The 23,219-nt window shown below is 38.4% G+C and overlaps 2 protein-coding genes across 3 annotated transcripts; one reads left to right on the top strand and one right to left on the bottom strand.

The window, feature by feature from the left end:
* Window positions 1–4,242: 4,242 nt before the first annotated feature.
* Window positions 4,243–9,673, top strand: LOC122653569 (tetraspanin-18). Its single transcript, XM_043847440.1, has 6 exons — window positions 4,243–4,671; window positions 4,829–4,928; window positions 5,228–5,308; window positions 5,402–5,506; window positions 8,728–8,937; window positions 9,379–9,673. Exons 1-6 carry the CDS (start codon window positions 4,370–4,372, stop codon window positions 9,481–9,483), a joined length of 903 nt encoding a protein of 300 aa, XP_043703375.1. The 5' UTR covers window positions 4,243–4,369; the 3' UTR covers window positions 9,484–9,673.
* A 5,943-nt stretch (window positions 9,674–15,616) lies between these two features.
* Window positions 15,617–21,163, bottom strand: LOC122654789. 2 transcript variants are annotated; one of them, XM_043849038.1, is made up of 6 exons: window positions 20,973–21,163; window positions 19,545–19,691; window positions 19,142–19,218; window positions 17,118–19,031; window positions 16,605–16,746; window positions 15,617–16,519 (listed from the first exon to the last, which is right to left on the bottom strand). In XM_043849038.1, the coding sequence occupies exons 2-6, from the start codon at window positions 19,681–19,683 to the stop codon at window positions 15,792–15,794; spliced, it is 3,000 nt and encodes a 999-aa protein (XP_043704973.1). In that variant the 5' UTR covers window positions 19,684–19,691; window positions 20,973–21,163; the 3' UTR covers window positions 15,617–15,791. The 2 variants fall into 2 exon arrangements, with proteins under 2 accessions (XP_043704973.1, XP_043704974.1); XM_043849039.1 differs by having other exon boundaries at window positions 17,118–19,025.
* Window positions 21,164–23,219: the final 2,056 nt, after the last annotated feature.

The raw sequence follows: 23,219 nt of genomic DNA, 5'->3' as shown, positions 1-23,219 counted from the left end.
TAGTTTAAAATACGAATAACCACGTATTATATGCGTTTAATAAGCCCCTTGCAAAATCAATGCATTTTTTTCGCATATATAGGAAAAATACATTAAAAAACCTTTTTTCATTGATACATTTGGATATGCATTTAATATAGATATAATACACAAACTTACTAACTAAGGTCTAGGGCATGGTGTTGCGTGGGGTAGACGGATTGACTGAGTGAATACATGCGCTTTGGTTGAGTAGAGGATTTGTATTTCCTCGGTAATCAAATTGTATTTTATTTCCAGTTCATGGTGGTTTCAGTTCCAATTGTTTTTTCCAATATCATGGTGAGGGAGGCGTTGGCTATCCGCTCGGCTTTATTGGAAGGCTTATCTGCTAGTTATACTACTCTCATGGTGGAATCTGATCATATGGGTATCGTTAATTATCTACAACATGGTGGTGATCGATGGTGTCGTAGGTTAAACCTATTTAATTTGAAAGATATAATTTATATTTCTTCCTCTTTTGTATCTTGTTCATTTGCTTATATTCCAAGGGAGATAAATAGCTTTGCTGACTCCCTGGTTAGGAGGACTCTGTCGGTTACGTGTACGACAGTCTGGCCTAATTCCGATCCATGGATTGTGGAGTTTGTCACTTCTCCACCCGTATGTACTATACGTTAGATAAATAACATTTGTTCTTTCTACCCAAAAAAAAATTGTACTTTATTTTTTATTCGGGCGTACAGGTTGAGGGGTACCAAAATAATAAAGTTTTGATGTGCCAAATTAAGTAATGCAAAACAAGGTTTAATTAAAACCCTGAATCAAACACTGGGCATAAGAATCAGTCTAGAAATGGATGGGCAGTCAGCCACATGGTGGAAAGCCCTAGGTCTCGAATGTTTAGCCGGGAGGGTGGGCTAGGATTGTTCAAAAAATGGAACCCACATGTTGGTGGGGTTTTGATGGGGTGGTAATATTGGGGTAAAATGCTTACTTGTTGAACGCTTGGTTATGGGTTCAAGTCCTGGAAACAGCCTCTCTGGAAACAGGGGTAAGGTTGCGCACATTTGACCCTCCCTGACCCTGCTAAACACGGGAGCCTAGTGCACTGGGTAAAGCCTTTTGGTAATATTGGGGTATAATTAAAAGGAATGTTACTATAGCATTCCACCACCTCATTTGGTTGGGTGGGAACATTTAGATAGTGAGGAGGGCACTAGGGGAATTGCACCGGGCAGGAAATCGCAGGGGATAAAGACCCCATAAAAGTTGGACGGTGGATAACGTGCTCACTCAGCTACAAATTTTGGTCGTGCTCATCTTGAAATGCTATTGTCTTATTTATAAGTGCTATAAAATCAAGGTTTAAAAACTTGGAATCAAACATGGGATCAGTCTCCATTGATATTTATTCGAATTGGATCAAATTCAATTGGAATTGATATCGGGAATTGACTAAAAATTAGAAAATGAAATCTGAAAGAAGAAAGAAACATTTTCACTTTTTTATTTTATTTTGAAATTTTTTTTTAATCAAAATTTGGTAGATATACTCATAACACATAAGAGCTAAGTTTCATTGATTTTTTTGTCATTTTACTTGCTAAAAGAAAGGAAAAGGCTAATTTCAAAGTGGGAATTAGGAATTAAGAATTAGCATTGATCGATATTTTGTCCTTCAATTTCAATTCGAATTGGTCACTTTTGTCGAATTCCAATCTACTCTTTAAATCCATAATAAAGTACTCCAAGTTTTTACCCATAAAAAAAAAAAGTACTCCAAATTATGAAGGGTGTAAATTTGGGATTAGAATCGGTATCACCCCACTAAAATCTGGTACTAGACTGTTCCATTAATAAATGGGATGGTATTAGGATCTGATTTTGGTACTGAATAATAAATTGGTTGAGACAGCTCAAAGACGGGATTCGCAATGGTACAACTACCGAAATACCAATAAAGTATCAAAACAATTAGTATCCTTTTAAAGGGTATATTTCTTGTTCTTGTGTTGAAGTTTTATGGCTGTAGTTTGATATATTTGAATGGTATTTTCACTTATAGAGGTTTCAGTTAATAGACCTTTAGTTCTATTTCTATAATAACATTTAATGATGACAATAAAATCATATAATGGATTTATTTACTTTGTCATTATTAATTTTTATCTGTTGTTTTGAGAATCTTATGGAGTTTGAAGAAGTAAAACCACAAAATTCATCTTGATCTCGTATTATAAGTTGTTTTCTAATAATGGAACCATCTCAGAACCATTAAAGTTCTTTCCCTTTTTTATCGAACCTAGAATCGTTTAAGAATCGGTATTGTCCCGTCCCATTAATAATTGGAACCGGGACCTAGGTTTGATCCCGTTTACTAAATAGAACGGTACTAGGATTGACACCTTTGGTACCAGTATGAACTGTCCCAAATATCGAGAACCGTCCCAATTTACATCCTTAAAATTAAGCAATGTATTTGACCTTAACTAAAAGACCCAAAAGGAAAAAGTCCATTGTTAAAAAAAAAAACCTCAATATCAAAAGGAAGATGCCAGTCTTTTAGCTTTCGTAGGATTGGAAATGGTAGGGACACTTACTTTTGGAATGACCCGTGGGTTCCTTCTCTTCCTGGTTTCACGATTGAACCGGGTTCCTCCCATAGAATGTTCCTTTAGCAGGTGAATCTTTTTTTGACCAATCAGAGATGGAACGTGGACCTTCTTAGGAATGTTGTTCCAACTTTACTTAATCAAATTTTGGTTATTCCGTGCTCTGAGTTCCCCAACTCTTGGTGGTGCACGCTTGCTAGGGATGGCCGTTTCAAAACCAAACTGGCATCCTCCTTTATCTCTACCATTACTTTAAGTGATTTTTCTTCTATCGCTTGGTGGAAATTTTTTTGAAAACTTAAAATTCTGCCTAAGTTTAAACTCTTTTTCTAACGTGTATTACATGTAAGGATTCCGGTTAAGGATCTTATTTCGAAATGGACTCAGGTCGATCCCACTTGTGCTCTCTGTGGCACTTGTAATGAGACCCTCTATCATAACTTCCTCTCTTGTGATTGGGTTAAGCACACCTGGGTAGCAGGTCTTTTGGGTCTGAGGACTGAATTCATTTCATTTCCTTCTCTCAGACATTTCTGCATCTCTACTTTAATGGACCGACAGCTTGACAAGCCCTCTTTAATTTGGTTTTTTTCTGTTTTTATTATTACCTGTTATGTTATTTGGCAGGCTATGAACAATGTGCTGTTTAATTCGGTGTGTCCCAACCCTGGGAAGATTCTCTGTAGAATTAACCAGTGGTTGGTGGATTTACAAATTACCCCACCCCTTCTTAATTCTAATACATTTTCTCCCGCTCCTCTGGAATTATTGGATGTTACTAACCCTGCGTCTTTGTCTCATTATGATTTACTTACTTTAAATTTTCCTGTTTTGTTATGTGTAGAATTTGATTCAAAAGCCCTAGGTAAGCCTAGCTCGGTATTTGGTTTTTTGGTTGATGGAAAACTTCTTTTTCTCACTGTTGGCCGAAGTAAAAACAACCATTTTTTGGAGCCTGAGCTCACTGGAATCCTCAACACTCTTGATTTTACTGCCCTTAAAGGTGTGAAGTTGAAAGAAGTTTGGTGTTCACAAACAATGTTACCAGGACTTCTTCCAACTCCATCCCTTTCCCGAGGTGTTAGATTATTTTCTTAAGATAATTGTCAAATCTATTGATATTTCTTGTAGGCTTAACCCTAATATTCCTTCTGATAACTGGTTTAAATGTTTTTATGCTGCTGCACCCCACTCTCCGTGTTGTATAACCTCTTGTATTTCGTAGTTTTTACCTAATACATATTTTTCTTTTTCATAAAAAAAAAAAAAAAAGGAAGATGCCAGTATGATCCGTATTTTCCAATAATGGATACTTATGGTAGATAAGCTTTGCTAATTAATAACATCACAAAAAACTTCATATGGTATTGTGATGTTATTAATTAGTGACAGTTTTTAGATGTTTTTGTCTTACCAATGGATGTGGCAATTTGCATTCAATAAATGGTGTATCTTTCTAAATATTGGAAATTTTCATGGGTAGTTTAGTAGTTAGGTGCACATCCGACGGTACAGCAGAGGTCATGTGGCACTGCCGCCCCGCCGGTACCGCAAAAGATTTTAATTCGTTAGGGATTGGATTGTTGGTTTCTTTTTCTGTTATTTTTCTTCCAAAGGATGATATTTCCTGAAAAAATGGCAAAAAACTGAAAGAGTGGTTAAGGGTTTAATTTAGTTGATGATGATGATAACCAGAGAATTGTAACTTGTGTAAGGAATTTAATCTTTGGTTTTTGGATTGCTAACCCTGTGAAGAAGAAAAGAAAAAAAAAATGCCATCTGATAATCACTGTCGAAGTTGTCTGGCTTTCCTCCTCAAATTCTTGAATTTTCTTCAAACCTTCGTGGGAGTTTCGATCATAATCTATTCCATATGGATGCTCAATCAATGGAAAAAGCACGATACGATTCCTCAACCTTCAGCTCCGTCTCCAGAATCTTCACTGCGTTATATGCCCTATTCTGACGTTTTTAGGGTTACTGGGCACGATGTTCCTTTGAATCTTGCGGTAAATATGGTTTCTGGCCTTGAAGATGGAATTGTATTCGTCCCCAAAACCCTTCCATCTCCGTGGTAACTTGTAATTCTTAATTCTTCTCGTTTAAATTTCACTTTTTCTTTCCTTTTCACCACAGTCCATTTGCGTTGTACTTCAGTTTAATGGAACACTGGATGTAAAATTTCTGGGACTTAAGGCATTGATTTGGTGTTGCTGTTGCTGTTGTTACAGGTTCATATACTCTTTTCTGGGCATTGGCATTATATTATGTTCGATTACTTGTATTGGTCTCCTTGCAGCTGAAGCAGTAAATGGATGTTGCCTGTGTTTTGTATCCTAATTATGTGGCACCCCAGTTTCTTCTTATTCTTCTATTTTGATAAACTAGACATGTGGGCAATAAAATTAAAATTCATTGGAGTCTGAACTCTGAAGTGGGACATTGAAATGTGGAATTAAAAGGACTCCCTAAATCCCCTTTTGAAACAAATTCATCTGATTAGTTGTAATGATGCTCAATTTGTCCTTCCCTTTCTGCAATTTAGATTGAATCAGCAAAATATGCTTATCAATGATTTCTGGATGGTATCCTATTTGTGCCGTTGTTCTTTAACCTCGTAATGACATCAGTATACTCTATTGACTACTATACTCATGATACTAGAAGCAGCTTTTGTTGCTTTTGTTTCTGTTGATCATCATTGGGAAAAGGTGAGAAGTTTTCTCTACTTCTTTGTTGAGTTTTCATCTCATCTGCATAGAATAATCTCTTACCTGAATTTTGTTTTCCCTTTCCTACAACAGGATCTTCCAAGTGATCCTACTGGGGATCTTGCAAGTCTTCAAGTATTTATTGAAGAAAACTTTGATATATGCAAGTGGCTTGGCATAACTGTAGTTATAATTCAGGTAACTCTTTTTCTTCTCATACTATTGATGATGTTACTTCTTTCTGACTTCAAAATTTGGAAGGGTCCGTAGATTCTTTCACCAACTTCTTAGCTTCCTCTGATCCCCTCCCCCTGCCCCACTTCTTTCTTTTATTTTCCTTTGCCTGGGGGGGGGTCCATTGGTGGTGGAGGTCAGACTGTTAATTTCGCCTTGTACCACCGACCATGGTTTAAGGTATCGACCCGTATCGGTATTGGTTGGCACCGATACATATCTTTTTTTTTATAGAAAATAGTATGTTTCGATTGGTATTGTATTGTATTGGCCAATACGTACATTAAAGAGTTCAGTGAGAGTATTGATACGTATCGGTATGTATCGGTCAATACGATTGATACCAACCGATACATGTCGATACGGCCATTAAAAGCCCATATGACTATCAGACTATGATTTTGTTTTTGAGATCAGAGATTGAAGGAGATTTTACAGAAAAAGGTAGGTTTCAAAAACTTGATCTTTGTGTTTAAATCATGGTTTTTAATTCTAAATTTTTGCTATAAATCGATAGATATATGTAAATTTAAATTAGTTGATGCACCAAACTTGATCATTTGCAAGGATTTGTACTCAAATTGATGATACATGTTATATATTTCTTATTTATATTGTTTTTTGCTCCAAAAGTGTATTTCAATGTGTATCTTGACCATTTCCATGTGTATCTATAGCATATGATATGAATCTCCGATACGATAGGATATGTCTCTTAAAATCACCCTTCTGATACTATACCTGATACCGATACTTTAAAGCTTGCCACCGACTATATTTCTTTAACAATAAAACTCCTTGAAAAATCTAAAACAACATGTGAAGCTGACACAACTATTTATGATGCGTGGTTTGATTCTAAGTGAAAGCTGCGTAAAAGGAAACTCCTTTGGTATAGTTAGAGCAAAATAAGGATTTTACTTGAAAATTTTCATTTTGCATGGTAGAAACAAATGGAGCTTTTAGTGAATGCAAGAGAATCCTCTTATAGTCATAGACCGAGTCAATAATTAGTTTTGAGGAGCTAAATTGTTGTTTGATTACTATTTGACTTGGATAGTTTTTATTTAATAACAAGCCACCTTATTAACCCTCTGCATGTGAAATTTTCATGGAAGTAGGTGTTTCTGGTAGCTCATCCAAAATTTGGGGAACATGTATGCTTGTTATAGAATCTTAATAGTTAAACTAATTTCAAGTGTGGGTTGTTTATAATGTTTCGCAACATAATATCATTGCAATCTTGCAATCTAAGGTAACCCCTTCAGTGACCTTAGTAACAAAATGGGGTTGCTGAATACCACAACTTCCCCCTGAACACGACCTCTCCCAGGAAAGGCAGAAGTGTAGAACCCTGGCTACTACCAGCAGTAAACGCACAACTTTCCTTAGGAGAGGGTAAAATGTCAGCCTTGGAAGGAGAAACAATACACTGAGGACAAGAGAAGGTCTCTTTCAGGGAAGGCACCTTCTCTCCAGCAAGTAACTGGCTCTCAATAGACTGATAATTAGAATTAATTCCGGCCATAAAATTTGCAACTTGAAATTCAGCCCGATGAATCTTCAACTGTTCCAGATCAGTAGTTAGAGGTTGGTGAATATTGTTCTCCTCCCACATTCCCATTGAAGGCATTGAAGTACTCATTCAAAGATTCGTCCCCCTGCTTCAAGTTAAATAGTTAATCATATAGATCATAAATGCGGGACATACTCCTCTTAGGAGAAACTTTCCTTCAAGTCATCCCAAACTCTTTTGGCAGTGGTGTGGAAGATAACATTTGTTGCAATAACTGGATCCATACTGTTCCACAACCAATGAGAAGAGTGTCATTCTCACACTTCTACTCCTCATAAGCTTTGGAATCAACAGAAGGTGGTTCGGATGTGAGATACTCCATCTTTTTTTTAATATTAATGTAAACCTTAATTGTCTGGGCCCATAAGAGAATTTGAAATTTCATTGAGTTTGATAGTGGTGATTTGGACATTAACATTGTCCAAGGTAAGCTTAGGATCAACCATCATGCTGCATGCACAACGGGAAACAGCTGAAGTGAACTAAAACACCGGATAAGGCAGCCAATAAGAAAAATCGATAGGGCTAGGTAAAAATACTTCTGGCCAGCAAAAAACTCTATACATATACACAATAGAAGCACTGATAGATAGGTCTCCAAATCTGGAGAAATATAGCAGACCAATAGAGAATAGAAACCCCTCAATATCACAAGTATTTGATGTAGATCCACAAACCAGCAATAACAATATTTAGACCTGAAGTTAAAAACCCAGGTTTTTTGGGTGATTTTCAATAGCATCAAACTTGGTGTCAGATGGACCCCAAAGCAAGGTCGAGTGACCTGCTATAGGAGGGCAACAATGCCCTAAAATATCAGAGGGATCTACTGGTCTGATCCTAAGTAATTTCAGAAATCGATTTTCTGAAAATCCTCCCAAAACAGAGTATTATATGGGCTGGAGGAGAAACTGATTACACACAATCAGGGACTCTGATCATCCCCAAACTAGGATTGAGTGTACTTACTAGTCGGGTCAACAAAACCCTAAATATGAGAAGGATCTACTGGCTCAATGCAAAGTAATTTCGGATCTCAATGCTGCCAAATACAATACCATAACCAGGTGTTGCCAACCTTTATATGGTCAGATATCAGATCCTGTAGATTAATAGCTTCATGGAAAGACAGCAGTAGGTAGTAGTCTTCATGTAGATAGCATATCAGAAGAAGAAACTAGTTTTTCATTGATATAAACTAGATCTTGATTATAAAGTTTTGCAGCAAAAGGTGGCTGCACACCACAAGAGAGAAATCTAAATAGAGTCTCTCAGAACATAGAAGTCTCTTCTGTCCTTGCAGTAACAGTGTACTAGCTAGACTAAACAACTAACACTACTAAAGTCTAAAGTAACTAAAACAAGGACAGAATACCAGTACCGCAGGGTTCTGACAATAACACCCCTGTGGTACAACATAGATAACCTTACAAAGGTAAATTTAAACATACTGGCATTGGCGGCTTATCTTGGCATCCAGAGTATTCAGGGACTTCAGTTTCCAGGGTACCGTTGCTGGGTCTTTGGAAATTTTTCGATATTTTTATTGCACAATTCAGCACATTTTTAACTGTCATCTTACATATTCTACTCATGATACCGTGTTCAGGCTCTGTCCCTTCTATTGTCCATGATCCTACGGGCTATGGTCTCTACTAGGAGAGGAGAGGATGACAGCAGTGATGATGATTACTCTATTGTTAGGGGTAGAACTTGGCAGCCACTACTAAATCCACATTCAATCCCGGCTGCTGGTTCAAGTTTGGCAGATGGCAAAACGGTTCACTCTGACATTTGGAGCTCCCGAATGAGAGAAAAGGTATGATCTTTAAGCTATGATATGTGATTCTTTCTTTCCTCTGATAAGAGAGCTTTGTTCATATGATCAAATCCTCAGGCACAAAATGGCTTTGCAATTTATCTTCTGCTAGTCCTGAGTCCGAACTTGGATTGTTTTGAAATAAAAATATTAGAATCTGAGAAAGGGGAAGCCCTTGTAAGAGAGTGGTTACATTTGAAAGGCAAAACAAACAGCATACATAATAGCCAAGAAACCATTAAAAAAATACATGTGTACTTGATGTGTGGCTTACATCCCTAAATTCTTTTGATATCGTTAACCAATTTAAAAACATGAACCTAATGTTCTGAGTGTAGAGTGATATTATTTCATTTGGAACCATGCATGAAAAGGTGTTTTCCTTTGCATGCATAAGGCTTTAATTTTCTGAGACATTTGTTTTTGTGGTTTTGTTTGCAGTATGGATTGAACTCAGGGGATGTTAAATATAATTCGTTGGATCAGAATCTTAATGCAAATACAAATACAGGCAGTGAAGATAGAGGCGGATGTTCCATTTTGTAACATGAAAATTAGCTCCGAAGCGCCTTGTGAGCTTTTGTCAGTATGCAACTCTGACTACATTCTAATTCTTTATTCTTAGTTTCATGTTAGAAGAAACTTTGAATGCATATAGTAACATAGGTATGATTAGAATGTCTGATTGCTCTATCACATTGGTGTTTGGGTAGTAAACTGTCTTCGATTTCCATGTTAGAACTTCTTAAGCAGCAGCTTGTGGAGTAGCAATTCTCTGAGAAAGAATGTTAAGCATTGATGAGTACAGGGCCTTCAATATTTGCATGCTTGCTGCAATTATGATGGCTTCGCCGATTGTTTGCTGGGGTAAGCTGGGCCTGATGTTTAGGTGATTTGTACAAAGCAGCATAGGTTTCTCAAAGACTTGTTCATTTTAAGAGGTTCTAAAGTCTTATTTCCCCAAAGACCCTTAAATGTTCTTCCCTTGGCAGGTTTGTGAACTTAGGATTTGTTCTCAGACTCCAAATCCATGTTCACATATCAATTCTCAGCTTGCATTGTTTGTGATACTTGTCCTGCAGATTCTGTGGGGATTAACCAGTGCACAAGGCTCCCGCCATTGTGGGGTCTGGGGAAGGGTCATATCCTGCTTTCGCAAAGAGCCTGTTTCCAGACTTGAACCTGCGACCACTTGGTCACAATGGAACAACCTTATTGTTGCGCCAAGGCCTGCCCTCTTGTCTTGCAGATTCTGTTAAAACCCAAAAACACATACACACAATTATAAAGCAAAACACAAGCAAATGCAGCATTTTCAAGGGCTCACATGAGCTAATCTGTCAATTTTCAAACCAAGGGATGGAAATCTCTCATGGGGTTCTGAAAGCAATACATTGGTTTGGATTAAGGCTGTGGTTTGTTATGGTTTAGAATACTTATTTTTACTAATCCGTCCTGATATATACACTTAATACAAATTATAATCACACATCGGTTGATTCATTCAACATTTCAACCCAGCAAATGAGACTTGAGAGGCGAATATTTTGCCTCTTCAGTACTCACCTGACTGCACCTCCACTCTTAAATCTCAATGAGGAGAGCCTACTGCCATGGGTCCAGGCCAAACCCCAAAAGATTCACCCTATGGGAGCGGGGTCACTTCCCCATTTATACGATAGTTCTCCGCTCGATACCTGTGCCCTTGTAAGGGAATACACACCTAATACGTGAGACCCACAATACAATTCCTTTGAACCAACACTCCAAGTGTCTCTTGGTTAGCTCTAATACCACTTGTCATGGGTTGCTACACATCCCCAAAAATACATTTATTGAGGAATTTTCTTTCCCAGTCCAAGAGCCCCCCAAAGGCCGACCGATATGGCCCATATGGGATTAGGTATGAGGGGGTTTTTTGGAGATGGTGACACTAAACTCGGAATCTGCATGAGCAGTTAGTTACCATGTTGTGGAGGAGAGGATTGGTATTTTGTTTTGGGTTTTGTATCCCAAGAAAAATTACTTGGATGAGATTTTTTTATTTCATGGGGGTAGGGTGGTAATTTCACACTCCTTTAGCTGGGCATAGAATCCATGCAACCAGATTGTGGATTCCATCAGCTGGTGGTTCTCTACGCTAGTTGTGTCATTGTGGGCTTTCTTTTTCTGGAAGGCCCAAGATGAAGCCCATCCTTCGGTACATAGGCCTGAGAGCCCGAGACAAAAAGCTATATAGATTTCCTGCGGTTGTAGGACGTGGGACTAGGGATGTAAATGGATAACCGAAATCTGAATCCGCATCCGCATCCGTATCCGTTTAGAACTATCCGAAAAATTATCCGAATACTTTGAATCTGAATACTTAATAATAAAAAATTTAGTAAATAATGATTTTAAGGTTTTTGAAGATTCAACAGGTTCTAGAATATGATGAAAAGAGAATCATGATCTAAGAGATGTGGATTGAGAGTGAATTGTATCCGCTAGGGGGATGAAGGTCCAGGTTACACAAGGCAGAGATGTAAACGGATGGTCAAAAATCCGAATCCGATCCGCATCTGAATCCGTTTAGAGGTATTTGTATTCGGTCAGGGAATATCCAGCTCCGATCACATCCGATCCGAATCCGATCCATTTACATCCCTACGTGGGACCCAAATCCTCTCTTCCTTTTTTTTTTTATGATAGAGTATTATAATGTTGATTTTATGGGGTAAGGTTAGGGGAGTTAGGGCACACAGGGAATGGGAGGATTAAATGTAAGGGTGTAAATGAATAGTCAAAATCCGTTTCTGTATCCGTGCCCATATCCGTTTAGCACTATCTGATTCCGTATAAAAGCTAAACGGATGCGGATACGGATAGGCTATAGCTATCCAAAAAGCTATATTTACATGTAAATGGATAAAATATTCGATCCGTATCCGTGTTCATATCCGATTAGCACTATTCGAATCCATCCAATAGCTAATCGGATGCGGATGCAGATATAATACTATCCGAGTCGAATCCGATCCGTTTACAGTCCTAATTAAAATAGTAATAGTAGTAGTACTCGAAAGAATCACACACAGAGAGCAGGAGTGAGAAGTCATGGAGGTGTTCATGCCTTCAGGTGTAGTAGTAGTAGTACTGCTCTGAGATTCTTTTTAAAGTTCAACACATCAATGATTTTTTAAAGTTCAACGTATCAATGATAAATGATGATGATGAATGATGTAAGGACTGAGAAAGGAATAAAAAAGGTCTTATGGTTTAAAGTCTTTGGGACTTCAATACTCTCAGTCTCATCCAGTCACTGGAAAGTAAATCATATTCGGTTGGTTGTTCGAGAGAGAGATAGAGCCCATCATATCTCTCTCTCAAAGAGTTCACAATTAATGTCATATAATCACAACAAAACATTAATGCTTTAATATTAATGGGCAGGTGTTTTCTACTGTATAATTTTTTTAATAAACAGATGTTTTCTACTGTAACCATGTGTGGATAAGTGGAGAGTATGGGGTGAAAAAGTTTTAAAGGATAAAGAATGCTAACCGGTCACGGAGCACTGTGTGTACGTGCCGAAGTTTTAAAGGATAAAGAATGCTAATCGGTCACGGAGCACTGTGTGTACTTGCCCTCGGACATAATCACACACAAAATGATTAGCACAACCCCTGAAAAGGTGGAAGGTCCAGGGGTGTATCAGTTATTTTGCACATGAGGGTGCAGGTACACGCCGTGTTGTCTGACCAATTAACGTTCTTTTTTCTCAAAGTTTTTAGGGATATACAAAAATAAAACTCTTTTGATTGTAAATTTAAAAAAGAAATCAATTTTATAAAGAAGAAAAAATTTGGGCCAAGTTTTTCTTAAGCCTCGATGAAAGAGAATCCATTCATTGCAGGGCTTTATATGCACACGAGAGGGTATTTTGGAGAACATACTAAAACCATATCGTGTTTTGTGAACCCTAGGTTGATGTGGTAAACCTTCATGTGTTTCGAAGAAAAATAGAAAATTTTAACATCTTTTTTTTTTGGTAGAAAAAAAATTTTAGTATCATGATTTTGTAAACTATGTACAGCTTTTATCATATTCGATAATTATACTTTCAAATGTAATATTTATTTTGCTTTTCAAATAAAAAAGATTTAATTATAAAGTAAAACAAATTGTAAGGGAGAGGTTTCTTTGTATGGCAACGTGGCCCCTGTGCCAGTGTAGGGGCAATCATAATGCATGCAAGAACATCAATATGAGCAAGATTTTCGCATTCATAGGACAGGACAGTCATTTTGTATACTTTTGCGTCTAGGCAGCAGACATCACGCTGTCAGGCTAGGTTCTTTTTCCTAAATTTTAATTATATTTTGAGATTACAATTGGCACACATGAGATTTGCAAGCTATGAACATTTGAACACCGATAGTTAATATAGATGACTATAAAACCAATTCGACTCCTCTACTTCCGCCTGCCCCTACTGCTGTATGCGTCCCACACACAAGCAAGGCAGAATGTACTGCCTTACCCCTGCTCGTTCTTTCCACCATGCTTGTTTGTGGGAAGCACATGACAGTACCGGACAAGCGGAAATAGAGGTGTTTGGATCCCTACAAAACTAGGCATCCAGGGTAGTCTTGCTGATCATATTAGAGAATTTTGTATCGTAAGAGAAACTGTGTGATGAAGTGAACCAAGGTTAACCATCGTAGCCTATTCTCTTACAATCTCTTCCCTTTCCAAACATGTGGCTTGTATAAAATTTGTGAGGTATTTCGGGTGCCTTGACGTGGAAGATTTCCCGTCTGATATATAATAGGAAAAATATCTATGAACATGAGGCATAAGAAACACCCACTCGCATCTGAATTTTTTTATATTATTTTTTTTGAGAAAATGTTACACAGTGGGGGCTAAATGACCACCCTGCCCTCATGAAAAGCAGAAATTCCTCTCCTGAGATGCTAGTATGCGTTCTCATTGGCTGTCATGCATGCATGGCCCCTAGAGCTGCCACAGAGAATGCTATTCTATTTTTTTCTCTCCTTACCGAACCTCATGTTCAGAGAACCCTTTCGCTATATATAATAACACACAATAAATACCTTTGGCTAATCTTCATGGTTCTAAGTATCGGTATTGTATCACCTGTATCGGGCGATACAGACCGATTTTGCAAGTCACCGATATCGATACCATGAAGATACCGTATCGATAGCACAGTACAAACAAGGGGTATCGGTAGCACAGTACAAACAAGGGGTAATTTAATCCGATACAACCGATCTAGGCCGATACCATATCGATATCGTATCAATTTTGCATGTTACCGATACCGTGCACTAAAACCATGCTAATCTCTAGTGAGGGGCCTAACTTCCAATTCTGTTTGCCAAAAGCAAGACGTACCACCAAAATCAAGCGTTGGGCTCCTCTGTAGCGCACATCCTACAGCCCACAGTACTTGGACACGTAGCCCAACACCCAACACCCCACGTGTGTGTTGGGTTGTGTGCCTAAGCACTGTGGGTCCGTCCGATGATGCGCTACACATTGTGTCGCGCTACAGAGGACCCAAATCCCCAAAATCGAAGTGTACAAGGACTGAAAAGTAGTTGGAGTTTACGGAGAAAATAAAGAGACCGAAGAAAGGAATTGGTTGTACAGAACTCTACTTATTACCGACCTAACCAAATCAGAACTTCCATCATTTAATGCATTACTCCCAAAAAAAAAATTCTATCATTAATGAATAGTATATAGTAGTAACTTGGACGATGAGATTCAGGATGAATATGATTGCATAATTGATTTGTTAGGGTTTGGACAGGTTTTAATAAAGACCACATGAGAGGCGACGATGACATCTTTCAGTTTTAATCTTTACTTTAAAAAGAACGAAAAAAGAAAGCTGCAAGTCTCTGCATCTCCTTTCCTTTATTTATTGTGTTCAACCGTTTGCAAGAATCTGTATTCTGTTTGAAAATTATGTGTTCTGTTCCTGTGATGGCTGAGTTTGTTTACCTATTTTATTGCGAGTCCAGCTCAGGTTCTCCCACGAGAACCATTCCCATACGCCTAAAAGGCGCAGAGACAAGTAAGGGAAAGATTGTAGTGAACAGGGAATTGACCTAATCGAGGTAGCCAAGCCAACCTCATCTCATAAGAGAAATATTAGGGATGAGAATAGTTAGAATAGAAGAAAAATAATGAGTTAACTTGACTTTATGGACAAAGCCATGACGTCTTAGCTTAATTGAGGAAGTCTGCCACAATAAGTGGATGAACAACCAACCCTCCAAAAGTAACAGGTTTGCATGGTCTATACACAATATCTCTATCATGTGACAGTGTGGATGGAGCCCAAATTTTGTGAATAAACCCCAATATTCCTTCCCACATGTAAGGTTTCAGCTCAAATATAATTTGTCAAGTGGCAAAACAAAGCATTGAAAAATCTGATACTAGTAAAAGAGTGCATAGACATGCATGGGAGGATCTATCATTATATGAAAGGATAAAAAATCGACTTTAAGGCTGAAATATAATACATGACTATTCCAAACCATTTCCTAAATATCCAATGATCAGAATTACCACATCTTCCTTCCATGTACACAACTAAAATGCGCACACCATGTAAGAAGGTTGTGTGGCCCGCGCAGACCAGAACACCTTTTCTCTACATAATTTATTTATTTTGGGTTAGGGGTGGAGGAATCAAATGTCAAACAAATACACACATGATAGTTAGTTGTTGCATTAAAGAAGTTGAAGTTGCTGAGAGCATCATTATGATGACTTATATAATCATGGTGCAAATATAAAAATACAGAAGATCAAAAAAATTAAAGCCTTGATCATAACCAACCTGTTAATTCAACAAGAGCCTCATATACCAGCTCCTCCAGCAACTCTCCTTCAATTTCTTTCCCTATGGAATTCATTTCCAACCTTTTAAGCTCCTCCCAGCCCTTCCCTACCACTTCCTTCCTCACCCTCCTCTCCACTACCACGCTGCTGTCGTCCCCATTCTCACCTGAAAAACACCTCCCCTCATTTGAGAGCAACTCCCTTACACGACCCCACACTTCATCTACAGTTACTGGTGAACCTACTGCTGAATGCGTATTTTTAGCCATGTAAGATGATGCCTTTGCCCAAGGGCTTGCATCTGATCTGTATCTTGTGATATCCACTAAAGCTGTGTTGACACAATCGAAAAGAAGCTTTTGGTTTGATCTACGCTGCCTACGCTTTGCTTCATGCAACAGTGCCTTCTCATCTTTCAACATGAAAATTTTTTCAATCAATAATGGATTTAGTGGGCTATCTGGCGAATGCCAACTGGCAAAGACTGCCCCTGACTGCTCCTCATGGTCCAGCCCAGCAGCTGAGAGTAATGTGCGGACAAATAAAAGCTGTTCTTCTTCCTCAGATTTCGGGGAAAACCTAGAGGGGTTCAATGGATTGGGTGATGTAGATAATATGCATGCATCATCCCAGGACAATGTCCGTGCAATTGACTCTATTGGTGGAGATTTGTCGATTAAGTTGGATTTCAGAGGGTGATGGTCCGCAGTTTGTCCTGGGGAGAAGGAAGCACAATAAGCTAATGAATCATGTGGGAAGGGGATTTACTTGTCAATGTCATGGGAACGTGTTTGACTTACCACAGTGACCTGACATTACATGTCCGGAGGACAGCGGAGTGGTACTAACATCATCTTCAAATGGTGCTTCCAAAACTGAAATGGGGCTAGGATGGTCCTGGTTTTCAACCGGCACACCAGGCTTTGCCACAGACAATAATTCCTGCAAGGTTGAGCAATTTGTCATGAATCAGAAATTATAGGAAGGAGACAATATAGATGCATTCATCACTTAATCCTGTCCAAAACAGGAACTGAGCAACTTTCCAGTTCTTAAAGTTCGACAACAGAAATGAATCAAATGGTGATACAAAGCAATCATACTCAATACTGAGGAAATAACTTGGTAATGGATGGATGAATGACCAAAAAGAGTTCAAGACTCCCAAGAGTCGCGTGTCCAAATTCATTGGGAAAGCAAAAGGCGGAGAACAGAAAAAAACATAAAATGCATTGAATCTTAAGAAATGGGAACCCATTGTGAAACACCAAAACAAGTAAAACGATGGAAGTATATGAAACAAATTCCAATACCTCATTTGAGAAAGAGCCTTGTTTTGGTCCTACACAGATTGCTGGAGAGGAACTCTTGCTCAATAGGTCCCCTTCGGCGCCACTATCAGTAATACAATGAGAAATATTATCACTCCTCTTCTGAGGAGAAATTAGATTTGAAACTGTTTCAACATCAGAAGGGGTGCTCGCAGTATCTTCTTCAGTCCCCATCACCAAACATGAGCTAGATTTCCCTTTACTCGTTTTCTTACTCCTCAAGAAAAATAAACTTGAAACTTTCCCCTTGAATGATGATTTCCCACTCTTGGACTTGGCTTCCTCTTTAGGGACAATGGATTTACCCATCTCAGGATCTGGAACTTCAACATTCAGCCTGGACCCATAAACTGTAGAAGATACAGGGACAGATCTCGACCTCACTAGATTCCTGGGAGACACCTCGCCACTTTTATCCTTGTCCCTATTAGTTGAACCACTTGATGTTGGTGCCATCAGATCTTGTTCACCACCACAAGACCTGCTACTCAAGACGTTTTGACTTCCATCACATTCTGCCTCACCAGACATTGCAGTCTTCTTTGTATCAGAAAGAGCAAGCATCTCTCCCAATGTACTAGAGCTCCTACGGACTTGTCTCTGCTCTGGACCGCTTCCATTGGATGTCATCAAGGTCCATCTTTCTGAAAGTCGCTTCTTTGCCTCCCTGCAAACTGATGACTCTGGAGAATAGGATGCACGGCTGAAAGAAGATGAGTATGGACTACCAAACCTGTTGACATAGTCCCATGAATGTCTTGAAGTTGGTGTCATGACCTCTGAATCACTGAGATTTCCCTCCTCTACATACTCATTTTCTGACCTATTCAAAGAGCTTTCATCCCCCACATAGCCATTGGAAAACACAGAGGACAGCAAAGTGTCATTCCTGTGGTGACCACTTAAACTTCCACGCATCTGCCGTGTGATCTCCTTTGCTATCCCTCTTGATCCTTGTGCTTCATCATCTTCGTGTTCCCCATAGTAGCCTTTATTACTTGGCAGTCTTGGTGATGCGGTAGGCGAAGAACCAACAGTTCTAACATCATGGGTTTTCCCAGGGCTAGGCTTTAAGACCACTATCCTTGTTGGTTGAGCAGAACTATCATCCTTCTGATTGGTAAAAACAGCACTCCAGCTGGGCCTGTCTTTGTCCCACCCATTTGCTTCAATGACCTGAATTTGTTTCTTTGTCTGTCCTTCACGCTTTTCTACTCCAGCATATCTGTCTTCCATGGTCTTCGAAGGCTTCAGTACTGTGATTCGGTTTGTCTGAGGAGGTGGAGGAATGGACTGTAGCTCATAGAGATGCTGCGAGAACAGAGAATTTGGTTCTTGCAGAAACTTCAGGAATAAATCTTTGTTGGAACTTAGAACCTCCAATGCATCTTGGAATTCCTTTGACTGGCGAAGTTTTTCATCTGTTGCAAGACGTTTTGCTTCAATGAACTTCTGACGAACAAGAGCCATATTTTTCTCATTTAGATTTTGATTATGGTTTCCCTTCTGCAGCGATTTATCTCTGACATAATTTATTCTTGAAGACTGCTGCCGAACTTCGTAAACATCTTTGTACTCTCTCTGCTCATCAAATTGATGAATGTCGTGCTGAATTGGCTTGTCCAAAAATCCCATTTCTTGATGCTGATATCTCAACAAAGTTCCTTGTGGAGTATAAGTAGTCCGTGCATAACCTCTTGGTGGGCTCCTTTGTGCTGTTGAGTTTAGCTGCTTCCCTGGGAGGGCATCAAGTCCCATCAGCTTTGCAACTACACTGGGTGGCTTGAGTTTAGGCTCTGTTTCTTTGGACATTTCTTGGGCTATAAGCATCTTCATGGGTGTTCCACTTGAATTCTTGTTTGACGATGTCCTCCTCGACTCGTATCCTTTCTGAATCTGCCACAACGTGCAACCAAAATCAGGATACTGGATCCACAACTGTGCCTTATATTCAAGATATGAGCACCCAAGACAAGTTCTGTGGAAATGAGGACTCAGAAGCTTACTGATTTGTCTTCAATTTGATGTTTGATGGGTTCCAACACCTTTGCCACTTCTGATTGGTTCCTATGAACCGGTGAACCTGCTCATCAATCAGCTTTATGTCAAGCAACGGAGGGAGGGGAAACAGCTTTTAGGAATAAAGATTATACAACAAAATAAACCATCAAAGGCATGCCAATGATGAATAACTAAAAAGTTGATATATTTTGAGAAATACAGCAGCTCTCAATACATAGGAACCTAAAGTAAGATGCTACTGCTATTTCCACACTAAAAAAAACGTAGAAATTTTAGATGGCAACCCCAACCCCTTTCTTTTTAGCCACTTTAAAAGTCAGAAATTCCTTTTGTTTCATTTATTGGGCCACTCCATCAAGAAGAAGAAGAATATGCTAAGAAAATCACCATCTTGATGTGCTTTATCTGTAAGCAGCCTGTTTCTAGCCACGCCAGCATTCAAATCAAAGAGGTTCACCATTCTTCCCATGCATCCTGGAAAAGGCTTCTCGTCGTTGCGAGCTTTTCTGTTTTGAATCCCATTCATCTCAGCACCTGAGACGAGAGAATTCAAATATCAACACCCAGTTCTTACCTCTGGAATCAGCTAGAGAAATTTAAACTAAAAATCATCATTGTTACCAAACCAAATTCCTAGAGCTGAAGTGGGAAAGGGCAAGAAACAAGACCGTCATGCACAAAAAAGACGTGGAAAAGGAGAAAGTTCAAATTGGAAAAAGAGAACCTTTATAAGCACCGAACAAGAAAGCCATGCACAGAAGGTTAACGAGATCAAGAAAAGTAAAAATGAAATAAAATAAAACACTACTAGTGATCTGCTTAATGCCCTTGACTTCAGCTTAAAAGTTTAAATAAAAGGAAAGATAAGATCATATTCCTGACGCAAGCAATACCGACCAAAATCAAGCAGAAAACGCCTCGCAGTCGAGCAACTTCAAAGTTAAACCTCTACTCGAACCCTTACTCAAGCTTACCACCATTCGAGAAGATACAAAGGAAAGAAATTCTTAAACACTAAAATCTCAAAGCATACACAGCCAAAATGAAAAGGGTAGAAAAAGAAAACTTCAGCTTTGGAAGAACTGAAGAACAAAATACGAGGCTTAAAGATATAATCTTGAAAGGGAAAAAACAGAAAAGGAGATCATGCTCTCTCAGAGGAACAAACCAATGAATCCCTTCTGGAAATATTCAAAGTGTTGTATGAAATGACCACGTCAACTGACCCAAGAAGCAATTCAAGCAAAATCAACTCGAAACCGCAAAGGTAACCAAAAACAAAACAAAGAAAAATTAAAAGTGGATCAAATCGAGACAAGTAACAGATTGCATTAAGAGACAATTCTGCCCCGGCCCTTCCTTTTCTTCACTTCAAAAGTTTCAGTTACTTGAAATCGAAGATAAAGATAAAAATACAGAATCACCACCAGCACAAACATCCAGATTCAAACCGCATGGAAGAATCTAAGCCGAAAATCTCCACAAAAAGCAGCTCATCAGGGGGAAAAAAAAACACATACACACTGTAAAAGACCAAATCTACACGACGAAACAATAACATTCGTCCAAAAAGAGAAGAATCCAACTCAAAAAGCTGCAATTCAACCAGAGCCCAAAAAAAAGAGAGGCAAAAGCATCTCAAAGAATGAGAATCCGATTCATACACAAGAAGAAAACTAACGAGCTTCGAAAAGCAAGATCGAACAGGAATGTAAAGGCAAAAGGAGTAACAAAAACAAAAGCTCATCAAAGAAACAAGCTAAAATCAGACAAAACAGGAAAGAGAGAAAGAGAGAAAGAGATAGAAATTGGAACCTTGATGAGTAGCTCGATTTGGCCGCCACAAAGTCGCCGGAATCCGACATTCCGGTGCATCCGTACAAGAATCTGAAGCTTGAACTTCGCCGGATTCACCGCGAGGAATGCTCTGTCAAACACAGTGACGCATCGCTTTCTCTCCAGCGACCTTCTCGGACACAAACCCCCCTTTTATCCGTTGTGATTGAAATAAAAAATAAAATCTAAATTAAAAGAAACGAGAAAGAGAAAGAGAAAGAGAGAGAGAGAGAGACTGTTTCAGTGTCTGTTGTTTGTGAGTATTACTGCAACTGCGTAATGTGAAACCAGAGAAAGAGAAAGTGAGCGAGTGAGAGACAAATACGGGAGTACCGAGAGAGACAGGTATAGAGAGAGAGAGTCAGAGAGAGAGAATAGCGAATAGATAAATTAGGGTCTGTTTGGATTGACAATTTTTTAATAAGTGATTGGATTTAAATAATAAAAACGTTTTTTTATGTAAAATTTTTAAAAAAATTTATTTTTGGGAGGGTGGTAAGGTGGGCTGGTGGGTAAAGGCAGTTTGTTTGGTTCACTGACTTCACTCGAAGTTTCGTCCTTCTATAGCCAACGCAGAATCGAAGTGGGCCCCACCTAGTTTTATCATTGTCCCCTATGACAGAATTACCCTTAGATTCCAAAATAAAAAGACCAATCTATCCAGATCAGTCTTCATCAAAGAAAAATACCAACCCGACCGGTCCAAATCCTTGTATGCTATTACACATACACACAACACAAGTACAAAAGCTCCAAATCTTAGTAGAAAATTTTCCTTTCTTCGGACAAAATGCCCGAGGTTAGGACTACATTTGATTTTAGTCGCTTTAGATGCACGTAGGAGGGTATCGGGAGGGTATTTTGGGAAATCTACATAAAATCCTATAAGGGTTTGTGAAACCTAGGATTGTTGTAGTGAAACCTTCCCCTTTCTGGTGAAGGAAAACTTTCTCCTTTTATTTTCAATCCATTCTCAAGATCTTACCAAAGCAAGACTTGCACTTGATGAGGGTTGAAATCGGGCAGGCTAACCCAAAGTTCTTAGGGCTCAACTCAAGCTCGATTTGGGCCGAGGTAGGCTGGGATATCTCAATCTAGGCATGGCTGAGCTTGGCCCTGTTTTTATTATTTTTTTGTAACTTTTTTACCCAATTAGAAGAAGAAAAATAAAACTAAAAATATGTATATATATATAATATATTAATTAATTTATATATTAAAATATACATTATACTTAATCCATATAGAAACAAATAATCTAAAATATGTATATTTAATGGGTTTTTTTATTTACACCCCTCAAGGTGTCATAATTTGTAATCTTACCTTTTTTTCTTTTACGTTTAAATATAACATTTTTTTTTGAATTAGGGTAAATATTTTTATTTCATATATGTATTTGAAAAATACGCAATACCCTTAACTTTTTATGAAGTTTTGGGAATAAAACAAGGGACAGGTTAAAGAATGTGTCAAGTTCTGAATACACCTATAAAGGGTGACATTCAAACTCTCCTCATATTTCATAAATTAATTAATTTTATAATTTATATATAAAAATTATGATACTTAATCCATGACCCTTATCTTAGGTAGAATCTACCAAAATGGGCTCAAATACTGGAACATTGGCTAAAGAATTCAACTATTAATAAGCCAAGAATTGATTTATTTCAGGTAGCACTTGATTTTTAGGGAGTTAATTCAACTAATTAATACAATGGGATCAATTAGCATCACAACAATTAGTAGGGTTTTTTAGTTGAAAAAAATTCACATAGACACTGGGAATTCAAACCTTCACCTAAAATGAGGGTGGGTTTGTAAAACTCACTTCAATTCAGGTCATAGTGCTAGCATTTCCCTCTAGTTTACAAACATAGACTGAGAAGTTAAAAATAACATTTTAGAGAAAAGGGAGATTTTTTTTTTTTTCCATTCTCCTTTTGGTGGTGGACGGTTTAGTAGGATGGAACTTACCAGATGAGGCCAGGATTTTAGTACATGATATTGACACTGGTATCGGTCACCATTGATATCGATACGATAACGATAACGATTGGTTGTATTGGGCCGAATCAAGCCTTTTGCTCCTCAATTTATACGAAATATTTTGGATTATTTACCCTTTTTTGTTCCAATACTGATACGTACAAATCGACTGAGCCAATCTTAATACCTAAAACCACAGATGACTTCCATGAAACAAATATGGGAAGCAATTTT

The sequence above is a fragment of the Telopea speciosissima genome, chromosome 3 (assembly GCF_018873765.1).
Source record: "Telopea speciosissima isolate NSW1024214 ecotype Mountain lineage chromosome 3, Tspe_v1, whole genome shotgun sequence".
Taxonomy (NCBI): Eukaryota; Viridiplantae; Streptophyta; class Magnoliopsida; order Proteales; family Proteaceae; genus Telopea; species Telopea speciosissima.
This window is presented reverse-complemented; position numbering and strand designations above follow the sequence as displayed.

Bases quoted from the DNA above. Each gene is read 5' to 3' on its own strand.
- LOC122654789 (XM_043849038.1), bottom strand. From the start codon at position 19,683: ATGAATGGGATTCAAAACAGAAAAGCTCGCAACGACGAGAAGCCTTTT. The intron at 19,032-19,141 runs GTAAGCTTCTGA...ACGTTGTGGCAG, and splicing joins ATCAAATTGAAGACAAATCA to ATTCAGAAAGGATACGAGTC. The intron at 16,520-16,604 runs GTAAGTCAAACA...CCTTCTCCCCAG, and splicing joins TGTAATGTCAGGTCACTGTG to GACAAACTGCGGACCATCAC.
- LOC122653569 (XM_043847440.1), top strand. From the start codon at position 4,370: ATGCCATCTGATAATCACTGTCGAAGTTGTCTGGCTTTCCTCCTCAAA. The intron at 4,672-4,828 runs GTAACTTGTAAT...CTGTTGTTACAG, and splicing joins AAAACCCTTCCATCTCCGTG to GTTCATATACTCTTTTCTGG. The intron at 5,507-8,727 runs GTAACTCTTTTT...TACCGTGTTCAG, and splicing joins TAACTGTAGTTATAATTCAG to GCTCTGTCCCTTCTATTGTC.